Source organism: Agelaius tricolor, unplaced genomic scaffold (assembly GCF_023055355.1).
Source record: "Agelaius tricolor isolate 1412-34295 unplaced genomic scaffold, bAgeTri1.0.p SCAF_7, whole genome shotgun sequence".
Taxonomy (NCBI): Eukaryota; Metazoa; Chordata; class Aves; order Passeriformes; family Icteridae; genus Agelaius; species Agelaius tricolor.
The window spans coordinates 7936064-7954744 of NW_027269267.1; the positions used below are offsets into that span (position 1 = coordinate 7936064).

Genomic DNA, 18681 nt, shown 5'->3' on the forward strand with positions numbered 1-18681 from the left:
AGACAAAGTCTACATGCAATTAAAATTTTCCTTATGCATCTAAGGTTAGACTAATATGACATTGTCCCTGGGACACAATCATTTAACCTTTAATATTATGACACATTGGTAACTAGACACTCATTAATGTGCAATAACTGAGGAGTTTGAAAAATTGAAGTCAACAGTAAAACTCATATTTTCATTGTGTTATACTAAATGGATACCAAAAGCCAATGCATAAAAAGAAAAAATAACATTTTGAAAGGGATTACAAAGTATTTTGGATTATGAAAAAGAACATTGCTAGAATGCTTATTTGTTAAAAAAATACTGGCTAACTGGCAAAGGCAAAATTCCAAACAACTTAATTTAAATGGATTAAAAAGAATTACTTATCTGCACATATAACTCACCCAATATAATACTACATATGTAACTCAGCTTTTGAAGATGACAGTTGTGCCAACTGAACAAATGCTATGTACCACTAAAAGAGTGCAGATTATTCAGATGAAAAATCCAAATTGCAGCAACCAATCCCCACAAATTCCTTTATGTAGGCTAGAAAGTGACTTGAAGCATCATTGGTGCCCTAAAGCACAATGAAACCACTGAACTCTCAGTGTTCAGTTAATTCTCCTGGGCAAGTAATTTAACAGACTGTCTTCTACTGCTCAGGTAGATACAGGTCAAACTTAAGCATTTGATAGTGGTCTACTGGAGGTTCTACCACCCAACACAGAGAGAATTATGAGGATTATCTGTAAACTAAAGGTCAATATTATGAGTAATAAAGGTGACTATTCCTAAGTATTAATAAGCATCTTTGCACCCATAAGAGTCCTTGTACTTACATAAATATTATTTTCTGTTGCAATTCTGGTTAAACTGAACTTCCTGACACATGTAGCATTTCTTTGTGATCAGGGAGCTAAATTTTGCCACAGCAATTGTATAACCAATTCATCACTTTGTTCAACTGCATGAATAACTAGCAACAATTAAAACCTCCCCCTCAAAAGAATTTCTACAGTGCCAATGGCATAAGATAATTTATACAGATTTTTGCCAAGAATCAGCAGCACTTCCTGATCTGGACTGAACTTTCCATTGCCAGTGCCAGTCAGCTGACCCACCTCAAAAGAGTAGCATAAAGAATATGTGCTCTGTGACATGTTTTTGAGGCAGTTGTCACAAATACCTGTTTGGACTTATTTTCACTCCAAATTCTAGAATGATGTTAAAGTTTTAAGTCAAGTAAGGGAAGCTGATAGGAAGAGGTATTGTATGCATGCATTTCAGTTTCCAAACTGTACCAATATTAAGAGTTATGAGAAAATTCAGAGGATTGGAAAGTCACTGATTATTTCAAAACTATGTTTTCACTCAGCACACTTCCCAGTCACCTGGGCAGTAATACCACCTGACTAAACTCCCTCAACAGTATCTTGCTAACAAAGGGTTTTTAAGTTCCTTGATTAAAACTTTCAATTACAAGTTCACTTTCCTGTCATATTTGTTTTCAAATTCAGCATAAAAATAAGGTGCTATTACATAGTGCAATGCAGATTGCCCTGAAATCTGAGGAAAATATGGTCAGATTGAAAAAAAAAAGAGGGGAGACATTCAAACCATTTAACTGTACACAGACCATACAGGAAACTTACATTTCCACAATCAAAAGAAGTTCAGTTCCTCCCAAGATTACTTTGGAGCAGAAACCTAAATCAATGTCTTGAATGCTTGAAGTGCTTCAGTAATTAATTACTTAAAGCAAAGTATCTTTGTTAAGGCACTGTGCTAAAAGCATCAACTTGAATCACCAGGTAGCTTGGTTTGCCTGGATCTTACAGCATGAAAAAGGTTAAGGATTCCACAACACAGAAAACAGACTTTTCTGCTAATTGACAGGTAACTTTGTGACTTCTTGGGATAAACTTCAAACAATCATTAATGAAAATCTGCAAGGAATTAAAATATACTGAAAATTTGAGAAGTATGCTGCATACCAAATGAATGAAGAAAACTCCAGAAGCCAGGAATGCAACATTATCACAGCTCCTGAAAATGCTATCAGTAAGAAGATAGTGTTGTGCAAACTGCAGCTTATTTTCCTCAACTTTCCCTGATTTGATCCTTCTTGTGAGCTGACTGTAACAGCAACATTGACTTGAATACTTTATCTGATTACAAGAATTAAAACAAAGCAACTGTGCAGCACTGATAAGCCAACAATGTTTTTCAGGAGTATGTAAAAATTCTGATGTGGATACGAATACTCTTAGGGGCTCAGCCTTTTTTACTGAGAAGACATTAAAAATAATTAAAATAATCATGTATACTTTAAAAGTCCAAACTGATAACGGCTTCTCATTATTTCTTCCTTTTGGAAACAAACATCAAATGAACCCCTGACAAAACAAACAAACAAAAACCCTCACCCCAATAAAACAAATTCCACATATTTCCAATCTATTCCATTCAGGAGAGAAAATCAGTAGAGAATTTCACCCAGACCAGAAAGCTACATTTGATTTTAAGCATATGAACTAGATGACCTGCAAGAATTTATCATTAAAGAACAAGGATGGGTGGCTGTGTTTGTGTATGTATGTGTGTGCATACAGCCACATGGGCACGTAAAACATATTTATGCTTTGTAAGCTAATTCCATTTTTAGGCAGGAAACTCCATGAATAACTGAAAAAGATTTTCCACTAGAATACCATAAAAATTATTAAAAACATGTATGAAGAAGTTAATGCTCTCTTACTAAACTCAGGTGTCTGACTTTTTATACACACTGTGTGTATAAAGTGTCTGACACTATTTATACACACTAGAACAAACTCAAGACCATCTTCCAACACAGGTTATGGTTTTACCTAGACTTTCCAGACCTGTTGCAAAAAAAAAATTAAATTCCAACCCATCCAACTTTCAACAGACAAAATTTTATCTGAATTCCATTCTTACCTCAAGTTCTGTGGTGCTTCACCAAACAAACTGCAAATTTCTCTAATTTGTTTCAGTGCAGGAATGACCCATTTGTCATTTGTACGAAGCTCTTCTATAAAACGATCTATCCACTGGATCTTTTGTGTATCTCGATCCTTAAAGAACAGCAGTTTATAATCAAAATCAAGCATATTGCAGAACTATCCTAATTCCCTTTCTTTGTGTCCAATATGGAGCACTCAAAGTCAAACAAATACTGAATCACTGAGTTTTGAAGCCTAAAAGCATAACAGAAGTGTCTGAGCAGCACTACATGCTGGCAGAAGCTACCAGTGTGTTACAAACTCCCTGCACTCAAGCACTGCTTATTTAACAAGTGTTTAAATACCTTTCTTCTTCCATTTATTTCTACTCACTGTCATAAAATATCAAGAAACAATGAGAAAATGTTTCTTAACAAGATGGATAATGGATTCATTTCAAACCATAATTAATTACTACTCTGACAGACTTTCACAGAAGTTTGGGTAGGGAAGGAGAGTGTATAATAGTATGAAAAGGATCTTGCTAGGTCCTTTCTAATATACAGAACAGATAAGGACTTACTGGCACAAAAAAAAGGCAACAAAAGCCACTGAAACAAATTAGCATGAAGTTTGGTAAAAAGCAAAGGGGGTGGGGAGAGGGGTTGCTTTTCCTTTCTCCCTAGGCAGGGTTCTTCTCCAATTCTTCCAGTGTGCTAATTACAGTACATCACCAACTACAACAAGACAGGCAAACTGATGCACTACACTCTCTCTCTCCCATTAAAGCACCAATGGTGTTGATTAAAATATGTCCTGTAACATTTTAGAAGTACTAGGATGTTGATAGAACCATCCAAATTTATGTAAGTAACACTTTTGTGAAATTACCAAATAGCTTGAATTTTTTGTGGGGAATGGAAGGAAACTCAGAGACTGATTTCATACTGGTTTACTCACCTGTGAACAGCTGTAATCTAAGATTTTTATATGGGCACTAAGAGCCTGGTCCATGATATCAACTGGCACATCATCACTGTGAGCCAAATTCCACAAAAGGTTCAGCACTTTGTGTGCCATCACACCATCCTTGTCATCCTCTGCAAGGCGACGAATTAACTCCAGCAGTTTCTCACGCTGTTTCTTGCTTGCATTCGTCCAACTTGCCTAAGAGAGTATTTTTAAAAAAAATTATAAAAGTCTTTTTTTAAAAATTCCACACATAACCCGCACTGTTAACAAACAATGCAACAATAAAGTGATGCAACTACATAAAGAACTTTCCCATTAACTGCTGTCATTAATAATATATAGCAAATTAGAGCAATACATAAGCCAAACACAACTGAAGAGCTCTTCTCTTCAGTATTGTATTTACAACTACAGCATATTCATCTTGAAACTCAAAAAAAGATGGCTCTTTATTCAAAGATCACAGATGTGTTTTAAAAGTTAACATTACCATTGACAATTGCATCAACAGAGTGGGCTCAGCTGTTTCTTTTAAATGCTTTCACAAAACTCCAGTGCTTACACTTAAAAGATTTCTTAAATAACTTATAATCACTACATAAGTAAAACTTTAGTATCATTCATGCCTCTGAATCAGACTGAAACACATGGCCCCAGCATTCCATTAACCTTCTCCTGAATAAGTTTTCAATATGCCATCACTTCATATCCATCTCAAGGTCAGACACAACAGTTTACACACAGCAGTTCTGAGCACTGGGTTAAGTATCTGAACTACAGAACATTAGACCCACATTCACCAAACTACAGGACCACAACAAACAAAGTACAAATTGCATGTAAGCCAAAATATGACTATAATGCATTTATCTAAAAAGAGAAAGCAGAGTCTACAAAGCTGGCTTGCGTTTTCAAGCAGTACAGCAGATCATGTCCTGAAAGTGAAACAGTAAAACAAGCCAGAGAGCACCACTACTGGAAGCTGCAAATAAAAGCCAGTGAATAACATAAACTCTCAGAAACAAGTTGTTTTGTCATTTCAAACAAATCACTGTGTGTTTATAAACATTCAACTTTATCTTCCTGAGACTGTTTCATTTTGTATGTAAGCTAAACGGAGAAAAGTTATTACATGATAAAGAGGAAGTTGGGGGAGCAGGGAACGGAAGTCCTTGATCTCCTCTACTTAAAGATCAAAAGTAGCACTGCCCAGTAAACCTGACAAAACCTACTCTAATGCCAGGAAAAAAACATCATTTACTAAATCACCAACACTTCTTAATTTGGAACAAATGCAAAAAAGTATCTAAGACAAATAACTTATTTTATTTGGAAAATTCTATATTCCTAGGATTGCTAAATGTAGCTTTAATACTACAGGCTTCACAGACCTGCATTATCCTGAAGAGTTCAAACCAGAAAACAAAACTGTCTACTAAACAAAAATAAGAGGCCTTTGTTTTAGACAGGAAGTAAACAGAAATCTCACAAGGAGTGCTCATTATAGAATTAAATATTACAGACTGTTGCTACACATTAAGAAGTCTTTTAACACAGAGAAACTGAGCAAATCTAAAAGGAGACAGAAAGACAGTAAAAAAGCCACAAATTTACACACACTCTCACAACCCGTTTCCTGAATACAGTCAAAACACAAAATTACCTTGAAACAATCAAACAGGTGATCAAGCTGTTCAGGAGAGAAATCCCAAGCTAATTTTGCAAGTAGATCATGTACATTTTTTACAATGGCTTCATGTTTTCCTGCCTGTCAGGAAGAAAAAAAAAAATCCACCAACAATTCATATTAAGTCAAGCAGCAAGATATTCTACAGAATTTTTATAAGGAAGACTATTAGAGGTGGCCAGCAAGAAAAGCTGATGCTGTGGGAACAGCACAGCAAATGGAATACTTCATTGGGAATTCAAAATATTTAGATTTCCCTTTTAAGTGTAAGTATTTAAGTGTGCTTTGTAGGTGTGCACACAAGTATTTATTTAGACCATAAATACTGCAGCATCAAAATATTTAATTTTTTTGTTCCTGCTACAAAATCAAGCTGGGACAGAGGACAATAAAATCTAAAAGGGTATTTTAACTTACAAACTGGCATTTTTATGTTGTTTTGTGTGGGTTTTTATGGTTTGGGTTTTTTTTTTTTAACAAATTACTCAAAATACACTTCTGAATTTCATTGAGGTATTTTAAGGTGTAAACCAATCTTTAGCATTTCACCAGTTTCTCAGGATGAAGTACCTCTTTTGTGTTAGTGGATTCACAGACAACTAAAGCCTCCTATTACAAACAAGTCGTTACCAGACAATGTTTTGAAGTCCAGCAGCTTTTAAACTTACAAATCCAGCAATGAAACAACCAAAGACAAGATGTTGAGTTTTATACTAGACACAGTTTTAAATGAGAGGGTGGTGTACATCACAATTTTGACATTTAAGGAGGAAGGCAATGAGGGCAAAAAAAGCTAGTTCCATTTAACTCCAAGCATGAAGAACATTTTCTGCCCAGGCTGGGAAACACATCCTGTACTTTACATCTGCAGTCAAAACCAACAAATATGGACTATGAGAATCAATAGCTGATTTACTGTAAAATTTTTGTTGTAAGTGAGAAATAAAAAATGCAAAACAAATACCTAGAATACACATTCTGGTGTAATTAATCTTGTACACTATTAAAAATACATGTATAAGCACTTTTGAAATTCAATTCCTACTAAAAGCTTCCATCAGTAATTTAAAACCAAAACTAAAAACCAAACCCAGACTAATAGCTTTGTTACATGCTGTGCCTTAAATTCTTTATAAGGTGTCATAAATTTTTGTTTTAAAAAAAGTCATTTTAAGCAGTAATGTTTGTTTTCACATTATGAGTCAGATTACAAGAGAGGGGATTACTAAACCCATAATTCCACTTGACTTTGGAAAACATCATGTAACCTTTTTCCTCTTACCGTTTCCTGGATAGAAAGAAAAACTGAGAGCATGCAAGGCAGAAAGAGCATCTATAATATAACAAATAAAAGGAGCAGCATGGCCAACTCCTGGGGGGAGCAAGAATAAAGCAGGTAAAACCCCTGATTTGGGAGGTTTTTAACAGATATGGGGAAGCTGTGAAGCACTAAAGGGTCTGGGGAAGCAAAAGCAGACAGTGGGAGGAGGAAAGGAACCTGGTGTGTGACCTGCCAGCTTGCTGCACAGGAACAGGGAAATGCCTATGAAGTTCCAGTTAAATACTCCAGAACATAAGTCAAGAGACCTCAACCTCTGCCATTCTGTATTTTGTACAGCTGCATCTTCCCCTGCAACTTAATGCTTGCATTTAGAAACTTACAACATTATTCCTTTAATCAAATGCACTCCTATATTGTGAGCACTAGCTTTATAAGACATGAAAACACTTCAATAAAATTAAAACTTAGGTTGCCTTTGAAAGGCAAAAGCAGCACAATTGTCTTTGAGTAATACTAAGAGTCTTCTCAGGTGCAGGCTGAGCCTCTAAAGCCAGGCAGCAACACAAGTGCTTGAGCCTGAAAGCAAAACCCCCCCACTGCTGCACTGAGGCCAAGCTAAAATAGCTTGTTATATAAAGCTACACAGTAAATCAACTCCTCACTACTGAATTTCGTGCCCCAGCTGCTCTCAGGAGCAGTCATTTAATAAGAACTTTCAAAAACTACTATACACAGGGAGTAGTGAAGCAGGTGAAAATCATTTTCTATTAACAAATTCTAGGATTCTTAATTTTTAATCCATTATAATCCCATGGTTAAAGCCACAGTGAAACCATCTACCTGAATAAGAGTTACTTTCACACAAAAAAAAGTACAGGGCAAAATTACAGCCAGAGCACTGCAGAAGCCACCTACTTTTCAACTGGTAACTGGACTATCCCAATTTCTTAAGGGTTGCATGATGTATTCACATTTTTCTGGAAGGGTAGAAAGTTTGACTTCCACTAGCTTATCCACATGTCCTATCTCCAAGCACTAGGAGCAAGGTAATTGCTTGGAAGACTTTTTTTCCCCAAATTTCCGATTTTTTCTCCTCTTATTAAAAATGAGGCTCTAAAATAGGTAAAAGAGGCCTACTAACAGCAAACTAACCTCTCAAAGTTTTGTGGGGTTTTTTTTCCCCTACAGGTATCTTTTCATCTGGAAAGATCTACAGAGTGCAAGCTGAAAACTAAGAGTATGATCCCAGACCTTAATTCAAGTAATCTGTGTATTGCTGTGCTACATGATGCTGTTCTACATGATTTTCTTAACAGGATTTTGGGATAATAAGAAAAGACTGTATTGAGTTTCAGCCTGTGCAGCTACTGCCATGCTGGAACTGAAGGCCAGGCATGATGAAATTATGTGCAACACCAGAGATCTCCCCTACATCACCTGCAGTCCCAAGTGTTATAAATGTAACCTGAAAATAAGTCCACTTAAGCCAAACTGTTCTAGTCTCAGAACAGCATGAACACATGTAAACTGTGCTATCAAAATAACCAAACTTGTATTGGCCTTTGTCAGGGTATAACCCAGCTGGCAAATGAGCACCACAGAGCTGCTCACTCAACTGTCAACCCCACAGTTCCATGGGGGAAGAGAGTGACCAGAGGGAAAGTGAGAAAACAGAGTTGAGATAACACAGTTAGTACAGAAGCTGCTATGGAGAAATGTAACTCTGTCCCTGCTCAAATCAGTACAGCCCTCCCTCCCTGCTTTGGAAACCAGAGTTACCCTTCCCACACTTGAAGGACTGGCCTGAAGACCTTTCTGTGCAATCAGAGTTTCACTACCCATTATTTATGTTTCAATCCTATTTTTTAAAATTTTCTGTATACTTAGTAATTCTCAATGATTTTGTCTCTCCAGCTGCCTAGTCTGTGTATTAGAATCATGCAGTCCACAGCTAGGGAAATCCCCTTCACCAGTCAAGCAAGTAAAAAAAATCAGTATTGCAAAATTCGTAACTTTTCAAAAATCATTATTGCAACACAAGGAAAAGAACTTGCAGCTAAATAACTTCTAGAACAGTCATTATTATAAGCCTTACTAATCACACTCTGCCCAGGAAAAACTTACACAACTGCATGGAACTCAGAGATTAGCAACACATATTTATTTCTCCATGCATTTTAAAATGCTAAGCTATTGTGTATCATGTCTCTGCTCAATGCTGAAGGTTTGTTAATACTTAAAAAGGATCATCTCTGCACCATGTTCTGAACTGTTCCCTCAGGTTTTATATATATATACCTGTGGCTGACCCCTTCCACTGGAGACACTTCAGATGGCAATTTTAAGCTCTAAGACCCCAAAAACAAACACCATTTCACCTCACATTTTCTTTAGCTTTGCCTAACACAGAGCAGAAGCAGCCCAGGTTCTCTCCTCCACACGACATACAAGGAGATGCCTCTTGTGCAGCAGCAGACAAGCAGCTGAATTATTTACCTGTGCAGCCCAAATGTTGTCAAGATCCTGCAAAGTGAGAGCTTTCTCTTTGATGACAAACCGGAGAATTTTCTCAAGTTTTTCTACATATTGAGGTTGATGAAGACTATCTCTTAATACAATTGATAAAATGTTGTTCTGCTGGATCCATTCCTGAATATAAAAAGAAAGTAGTGCCATCTCAAATTATTCAGGTGCCATCATTAATATTTAAACTACAAAACAAAAATCCAACCTGTTACAGACTAAAAAAGATGCAGCACAACAGAAAGGTTTTCATCTTTAATTTCCTCTCTCTCAAAAAAAAATCACCATTTAAAATAATCCAATATCTTTCTGGATTATTATTGGAAAATGCTCAAACAATTTCAAACATAAAAAGCCCACATGAAGAGGAGTTAACTCTTCTATTCAAGCAACAAAATTTTTACCTTCCAATTCATTCACAGTCATTAAGTATCAAAACCAAATTAAGACACATCTAACTCTACTGGTACACCTACAGCATATCCCATAAAAAAGACTTAAGCAAGGACTGAAATATAAAAATTATTGTTTAAGTACTGCCACTTTTAGGGTTTTTTAAATGTTTCTAATTGAACCAGAGGCAAATATTCAAGTCATATTTAAGGAGATGCAATTTTCTCAGTGGTGTCACTGACACAGTCAGACCATTTTGTTCCAAGTGAAGCAAAGCAAGATGTACTCTGAGCACTGACAGAGAAAACAAACACCCACAGAATCATCACCTCCAACACTGTCCTTGATCAGACTTACAATATTCAAGCTGGTCTCATGAAATAATGAAATCTAGGCATTTTCAGTTAAAAACACAGGTCCTGTATGAGATGCCAAACTGTAGGAAATGTGTAAAAAAGAGACCTATTTCCTCCTATTGCTTTAAAAAGTCCAAACTGCAGTTATTTTTTCTTGTCAGATGTCCTCTTGTAGATTACAAACCTCACAACAGGTGACCAGTCAGAAAGATGGGGCAGAACAGTGTAAAAATCACTTAACACAACTAGATTTCACAAAAATTAAGAGAAAATAGTTCTTATTTTAGTTTTATAATTGCTCATTTTCATACTTCCCTATACATACATTCAAGCAAAAGTATCCAGAATATAAAAATATTGATTAAAACAAAAATGTGGTATCTAGAGTTTTCTGTAGTGAAGCATCCAGCTTCTGAAATGTGAGAAGCAGAGCAGTCACTTAGAACTCTAATGAGAAAAAGTTGAAGCACCAAACCCAGACTACCAGACTACATCCTTATTTAAATGACCATTACATTTCTAGTTACTGCAACACTGCAGCTGCAAATGAATCACATTTGTTTTATTTAGGTTTCTCTGGTTTTTTAAAAACTCTATATAAAACACACACTATCCAAGGATCCACTTTTACGCCATGATTTTAGCAGCACTGAAAATAATTCTCAACAGCAGTTTTGACACAAATGCAGCATTTTTTCACAGAAAGGCTACTATAAAGTGCTTTTTTACCAGGACATGATGCCTAATGTTTCTAACACTGTATATGAAAACAAACAATGTGTGCTGGATCCACAATACAGAGCTACTTCTACAGTTGAAGTACAAAGGAGAAACCAAATCTGTGCAATGAACTTCACTGAAAAGGAGCACTTACTGCCATTCTCTCAGCTGTGAGCCACTCTTCCTCTTCAGGATTACCATGTCGATGAGTGTAGTATGACACACTGGATATTACTTTGTTAACTTCATTTAGTGCATTCATTTTACCATTGAAAGAGGAAATTTGTAACAACCTGTGAGAAAAATTTAATGTAAGATGTGTGGAAAAAAATGTCACCAGTGGCATATTATATTAGAAGTAGCATCTTACCTAAGAATCATTTTTAACCTAAATATTTCTAAATTTTTTACAGTTTCTTCTTGTCCTGGAACTCTTGAAGCTAAGTTCTTTAGAGATTTGATTATCATTGACAGAGCATCATTTTTGGCTTCATTCTTTGCTTCTTTTTTCAGTTCATCATCTGTTAAATTTTCTAAAAACTGTGGAACCATTTCTATAATTGGAAGGAAGTATTTCTTCACTGTATGTAATGTTAAAAATTCAAAACATTGTCCAAATGGCCTAAAAAACAAAGAAATAAAAGGAAAGTGTCATAATCAATAGTCATGCAACATTATGCTAAGGAGGTGGAACTGCTTAAAGAAACTCATATCTACTTAGGAGCACATGAAATGGTGAAGGTAGACACAACCAGCTGAATGAAGAGATGGAGTGAAAGGAAGTGCTTCAATAGAAGTCTTAAGCTTTCTGCTAACACAGTATTTTATACTGAGTCCAACTTTTGCAAATGCATAAATCATTATTTAGAAAAAAACTTACTTGATGAGAGCTGCAATGATCTGAACATTCAATGCTGATCCACTCATGAATCGATCATGCAAGACCTGAAATCCATTTAGTGTGCCAAACTTGTTGATAAGATCTACTAGCCAACCCTGTAATAAAACAAACAGTTATTTTCTGGTATTTACTAAGTACCATTTAGAAATACTTTCAAGTACCTTTTAATAACAACATTTTCTTTAAAATAGTCTTTACACAGTTTACATATTCAGTTTCAAGGAAATGCTCAGAAACAGGCAACAAGATCTTTTCTGTTATCATGTCAAAGAGCAGATGCTGTAGATGAGCTACTCAAGAAATTTATTTAGGAACAACACTGACTATAATTTAGGTCCAGCTTTAGCTGGAAAGTCTGACAGTTCTGGTATTTTTTCGTTGTCCTGGATGTGATAATGTCACATATAAAAACATTAAGAATGCAAAGTAACATTCTTCTAAACACAACTAGTAATGCAAGGGAAGCCCAAGGACACTGGAGTTTTTTTTATCCTTGGTTCTTACAAGCAAATAAGTCAGCAGTTCCACTAAAAAGAAAAAATTAAAAAACTAAAAAACACCCACTCTAAAAAGTTGTGTATATATATATATATATATATATATATATAAAATAAATGAAATTCAGTTAACTCCTGAAGTCTTATCAATGCCATTTGGAGATCAATTCTGAAAACTTCAGACTCAAGAACCAGGACAGATGGCTAATCTTCACTTATAGTTAAAAAAATAAAACAACAAAAACAAAACCCCAAGAAACCACAACTATAAAACACAAACAACCAAAAAACCCAAACCTTCAACATCCCCCCAAAAGAAAACCAAACCAAACCAAACCAAAGCCACTGAAAAAACCACACTGACAGTGGTATCTCATGTCCAATTAAAAAACATTTCTTCCACCACTGGAAACTGTAAGGAAGAGAAAATTCCTAATTTATCACATAATCTCCTTCTCAAAGTGCGTCACCTACAAAATTTCATGTTAAGGGAGAAGGTAAATCCATCAACTGGCAAATGCAAGCAAGCCAATTAACACAGTAGGAATGGCATTCCAGCAGTTGTGCCAGCTTACCACAGAAACACGTGACAGAGTTTGATGGTGGACCAGAGACAGGAAGAGTAAGAGGAGAAATGCACATTAAATCAGGAGTCATAACCAACAGAACATCTTAGTGACAGAAGAATGAAAAGGGCTTTTGGCCCCCACTCTAAGAACACTTCTCTACAGCTGCTGTGTCATTAGGTAACACTGCACAGAATAAAACACAGGGGTCTGGAAAGGCTCTCACACCTTTGGTGATCGTGGGTCAGGAGGACGGGCATAAAGTTCATCTTCAGCGAGCTGGACTCCTGCAGGAACTGTTTCTGAGGGACGAGTACCATTGTATAGATGGAATTTGCAGTGAGGATTTAAGGCCATGGCAAGAAGTTCAAGAAGGGGAAACCAATCTTGGGACAGCTTGGCCACACAGAGTTCCACTAGTCTATGAGTGTTGTTAATAATACATCTCTGTTCATAAAAAAAAAAAGAACAAGTAAGAATGTGGCAGGGGATTGAACAATGAATATGAACTATAAACTCAGAACATACACAGTTCTAGTTCTCCCCAAATCATCTCTCATGTTTTATTTCCTTCCAAAACTCTGGCGGCAATAAAGTGAAACACTGACAGAAAGATGACTCCCCACTGCCTGTCCAGATCCATGCATATCAGAGTTTTCTCACAACTCAAAAATGAGTTTGAAAGATTAGCTCCAGTTTTTACAGTCTCCCCCTAATCACAATGGCAGTCTCCTTCCTTTTTAAATTACCACACTCTTCAGAAACACAACTTTAAAAACTCACATGAATTTCAAACTTCCAGCCACTCACTGCCTCGTCGGTAAGGATTTTTGTGAAGGATATTGTTAACCCATCTCGAAAAAATCGCTGGCATGCTTCACTTTTGACATCAAGGCCTATTTAAAATAAGAAAGAACAACAAACTATTAGACATGGAATTTCATTAGCAGTTACATGAACATTTTACATGTTGAAAGCAGAGATTTGGTGTGCTGGTGTTGGTAAGTTCTTCTCAGTAGCTTGTACAGGGCTGTGTTTTGACTTGGGCTGGAAACAGTGTTGGTAACACAGGGATGTTTTCTCTACTGCTGAGCAGGGCTCTCACATCCAAGGTTTTCCTGCTTCTCACACCACCCTGCCAGGAAGTAAGCTGGGGGTGCACAAGGATTTGCGAGGGGATACAGTCAGGACAGCTGAGCCTAAAGGACCACAGGGATGTCCTATACCATATGGTGTCATGATCAGCCCACAGAGCTGAGGAAGAAGGAAGGGGGAGAAGTTTGGATTGATATTGTTTGTCTTCCCAAGTCACTGTCACATGTGATGGAGCCCTGCTGTCCTGGGGATGGCTGAACACCTGCCCAGCCATGGGAAGTGGTGCATGAATTCCTTGCTTTGCTTTGCTGGCACAGAAGGCTTTTCTTTTAACTCTTAAAACTGTCTTTATCCCAACCCATGAGTTTTTTAACTTTTTCCTTTCTGATTCTCTCCCCCATCCCTGTGGAGGGGCAGTGAGCAAGTGGCTGTGTGGTGCTTAGCTGCTGGCTGGGGTTAAATCACAACATTTGGACTTCAAAGGTTTGGTGTTTAAAGTTTCAGAAGTGATTCTAAACAAGTCTGGATGAAAACAAACTTACATAAGCTTAAATGGACAATAAACTCGTTGGATTAATGTTCTAGCAAAACCACCTCAAAAAGTTACACTCTGTTACATAATTTTTAAATTGTTTTTAAAAATATGTGCTTTGGGTTGGTTTTTTCCCCCATGTTTACAAAATACTTCGATAGATATACTAGCAAAAATAAGAGTAAGTACAGTCTTTATCTTCCATTCTTCTTTATGTTCTCTCTTATCTACTTGCTAACAGCAAAACCAGTGAGTGAAGAGAGGTAAAAATAACTATTTCAAGGAAATGCAGAAGATACAGCTTCAGTAAGGAACTCAGTAGTGGTCCCACAGAAATGCAGATGAATAATCTTGAGAGAGATGGAGATGTTCTTTAGAGGGTGCTGGAAACAACTCCCATTGCTGGGCTGGCCTAACTTTTGGATGCACACGTGCCCATGCACACACGGATTTAATTTTTTTTGTCCCTAGGGCCTCCCTCTCTCTCCCATTCCATGCAATTCATCAAAACCACAGATTTGGGATCAAGTATGAAGGTTTACATTGTGTAGTGAAATCTCATTTCAGTTTCAGTTAGTTATAAATTCCAGAAGTTGCCTTGCATCTTGCTTGCGTATGTCACATTGTAAAGTTCTGGCAGCATTTTAAAAACTGAGTGTAAATGTTAAGAGCAATAAAATCCTTCTGAAGAAAAAGTGGAGAATATTCTTGCCTATAAAAAACCAAAACCTTAGAATAAACAATTTTTTTATTATTTAAATTTATAGTATCCAATTCACCATGGCATTTACTTCTGGAGCAAATCTCATTACTGTAAATACTCCATAAGTATTCCAGATTTATTGTGCAGATAAACATCAGTCTAGCTGTTAAATGTTATATTTCAAATAGGTTTTCTTCTATTAGCAAGTAACTCCAGACTATCTGTTGATAGTTGCATGGCTCATTGTTTAACAAAGAATAATACATTGATGCCTACACATAAAAAGAGAATTTTCCATAAATGGGTGCATCTGCCAGGAATAATGCAAGTCACAGTCTAACAGGATTCACACTACTCTGTCAAATTCGTTCCTTCCACTTGAAGGTGGTAATGCTGACATTTCATTCATATAAGTACTTTCAATTAGTTTAGTTATGTCCCTTTCAATTGCTCCTGAAAAGATTTAAAGATGATGCAAATATCACTCTTATTTTATAGCCAGGCTACAAAGAAGTAGCTACTGTGAAGCCACTCCAGAATGCTGATGGCCATGGGCTGTGTTAGGAATAAAAGGTTTTTAAGAGCCCCAGCCACAAGAAAATAGAGCCTGCAAAAACATGTAGTGAGTGATGTCTTTCTAGGTTTTGTTCCTTCACTATTTAAATAGGATACAGCCATAAATGCAGAGTTTATGTAATTCAAAAGCTGATTATTTCTCAGTATATCCTTTCAGTTCCTCCTTTTGGAAACAGATCTTGTCAGAATATGAAAAATTCCCACAGACAGGTAGCAAGGGGTTGAATTTTAGATGTTACTGAGATAATGGAGCAGTTTAATGTATTAAGAAATATACACAACCAAACCATTTCTATTGCCTCTCTATATATACCCCACTCTCAAACAGTGTCTGCCAAGCTCTGAGCTACCCAAACAGTGTCAGTTACACCCTATCATATTCCTTGGGAACTGGAAGTTATTTAAAAGGAACCACATTAGCCATCATGTAACTTCAAGCAGCAAAAAACCCTCCAAAAATCCAGGATGAAGCTGTAAAGATAACACAGTAAACACCTAGTTTTAAGAGCTTTGCTTGTTTTCTCCTTTTCCAATAATCCTAGTGTTTACACACAGCAATTCATCTAAAGGGCAAGAGGAAACATAATTAAGTAGCAACACAGAAGTACTTTTTAGAATTGCACACCAACAACTTAATTAAAATCAAAGTGCAAAAGCATATGAATATGTTTCCACTGTTTTTCACAACTTCAACAGGAAAAATAAGCTTTTCTTTTGGGGAACTTTCAACTAAGCCTGATGCTTTGGGGAAGTACATTGATGTCAGGAGTAGTTAGAAATCTCATTCTGCTCTTATTACTTCACTGCATTGACAGCCTTTAGGTTTTGGGTTGTTTTTCTTTTTAAAGATGACTTAACAGCTGGCAGAATATACTTCTCCTCTCTCACAAATCACAAGCAGATCATTTCTTCTTACTGCACTGTTCCAACCACGCAGACACAAAGGTGGCTGCACTTTCTCTTGGAAAGCTGGCGTTCTTTTCCCTTCAGAACAGATGTGATCCCTTGAACATCCTACACTTGCTTGAGGATTCCTGCCAGGCCCAGCTACACACAAAGCCACCAATTCCAAGCACAACTAGAGCTGATAAATCAGTGTTGGCAACAATATGTCATTATCCTTGCTGGATCACAAGGATGCACCCTAACTTTTGTCTCTCCATAGAGTGCTCCAAAGCAAAAGAGACTTAACAATCAAGACAACCCAGAATATCATGATCACAATCAGCTTTTTAGTCTTAAAGCTGCCTAAGAATAACATCTATTAACATGGAAATGAAGTTGTTCTGGGCCAGCACCTATGCAGAAGAAAGAGCAGGCACTTTGTATAACACTATATTTGAAACACAAAGAACTGGTGAGTGTAGATATCCTAAAAAATTATTTTGCTGTGACTCTTGCTATTACTCAAACATAAGCAACCTCCCAGGAGAACAAAACTTTCCAGAACACATGGCAAACCTGTCAATCTGACCAGTACAATTTAACAGGCACATACACTGTCCTGATATGGAACCCTCTTACTCCCAAGTCAGACACCAGCAAGCACTGGTAGCACTATTAGTCTAAGCCATGCTGTTTAAAATTCTAACTTTTCTCTGATATTCTTAAAAGTATACGAGTGCCAAATCTGAACAAAAATTTCTGGCAAGACATTTGAAAGGCAGACTAGAAACTTATTAAAAAATAAAACAACTAGAATTCTTTGCGTTTTAGCATCTGCTATAAAGACTAAACCCACTAGGTTTGATATCAAAGTGAATACAGAAAACAGGTATGACAGGAATGACAGGATTTTTATGTCTCTGAGCTTATTCAACTTCCCTACTCGTGCTAAGGCACCTATTTCTAACTACATTCATGGCTTTTTTAAAGTTCTCATAAGATTTTGCATAGCACTCCAATACAATCTTCAAGACCAGGGTTGTAACAGAAATTATTAACAATTTTTAAGCCTTCACCAGGGATTCAAAAGACAAAAAAGAACTTTGCACACCAGTCCAATAATCAAATGTCTTTCAGTTACCTTTTTTACTTAGGTCAATAGCAGCTTCTAGAAGAACTTCTAATTCCCCCTTCGGCAATACAGGAACAACCCATCGAGGCCTATATTCAAAAACAAACAAACCCAATTTCAATTGTGCTTCTGAAAAATCAAGAATTCTTGCCCCATTGTAATGCTTTTAAATATAGGCTCAGTACATAGATTTTTAAATGTCCTGACAAGTATTACACTAACCAACCCAAAGAAAACCACATTCTCCTTCAAGCTTCTTTCTCTTTACAACTATAACCCAACAAAAAAAGCATTTCAAGAAGTCCAGAGAAACAAAGATATAAAAATTCTGATTCCACTATCAAGATGTTTGCACAAATCATCAACACCTTTTAAAAAAAGTGTGAAAATACCTGTTGATCATGTCATCCAACTTTGCCAGGTCTGTGTGTGGAAATGCAGGCTCCTCATCTTCAAGCTGGGGTGGAGCATCAGCTTGGCCCTGCTCATCAGGCGGGGTAGCTGGGGAGTTCTCATTTGAAGAATCAGGTGAAGAAGTCTAAAATAAAGATGGAAAATACTTCAAGTACTACCTGCACTTGTGTTCCACTTGTTTTGGCAGTTTGCTGTCATAATGCATTCCAAAGAATCAGCTCAAGTACGTATCAATATAAAATAGTTTTATTTCAGATTTACTAACAAAAATAGAGCATAAAATGTGTTATATTTTTCTATCTTGGCAGTTTAAAAATCAAGCTACTTTCGCAGCGAGGAAAGTGGGGTTTTTTTTGGTAATGGCTTCTACTTTCAGCAGATCATTTTTCCAGAAGGTGAAATAAATACACTGAAGCTCCAGTTTTTATAAATCTTGTCCAGAAAAGTTGATTACTTTAAGTAGAGAGATAGTTTTCAACAAAAG

General features: G+C 36.5%; 1 protein-coding gene across 5 annotated transcripts in view; it reads right to left on the minus strand.

Moving 5' to 3' along the window:
- The window catches only part of USP9X (ubiquitin specific peptidase 9 X-linked), a 96296-nt gene that overhangs the window by 50401 nt on the left and 27214 nt on the right, over positions 1–18681 (minus strand). For all 5 annotated transcript variants that reach the window (XR_011679680.1, XM_071430291.1, XM_071430290.1 and 2 more), the window contains exons 3-13: positions 18176–18321; positions 17793–17872; positions 13644–13756; positions 13089–13307; positions 11777–11892; positions 11267–11518; positions 11051–11189; positions 9401–9553; positions 5599–5703; positions 3924–4130; positions 2959–3095 (exon numbers count right to left, since the gene is read on the minus strand). Coding sequence is in view for 4 of the 5 variants with exons in the window: in XM_071430291.1 (XP_071286392.1) it covers positions 2959–3095; positions 3924–4130; positions 5599–5703; positions 9401–9553; positions 11051–11189; positions 11267–11518; positions 11777–11892; positions 13089–13307; positions 13644–13756; positions 17793–17872; positions 18176–18321 (1667 nt within the window). In the remaining variant the exon portion in view is untranslated. The remainder of the gene's footprint in view (positions 1–2958; positions 3096–3923; positions 4131–5598; positions 5704–9400; positions 9554–11050; positions 11190–11266; positions 11519–11776; positions 11893–13088; positions 13308–13643; positions 13757–17792; positions 17873–18175; positions 18322–18681) is intronic.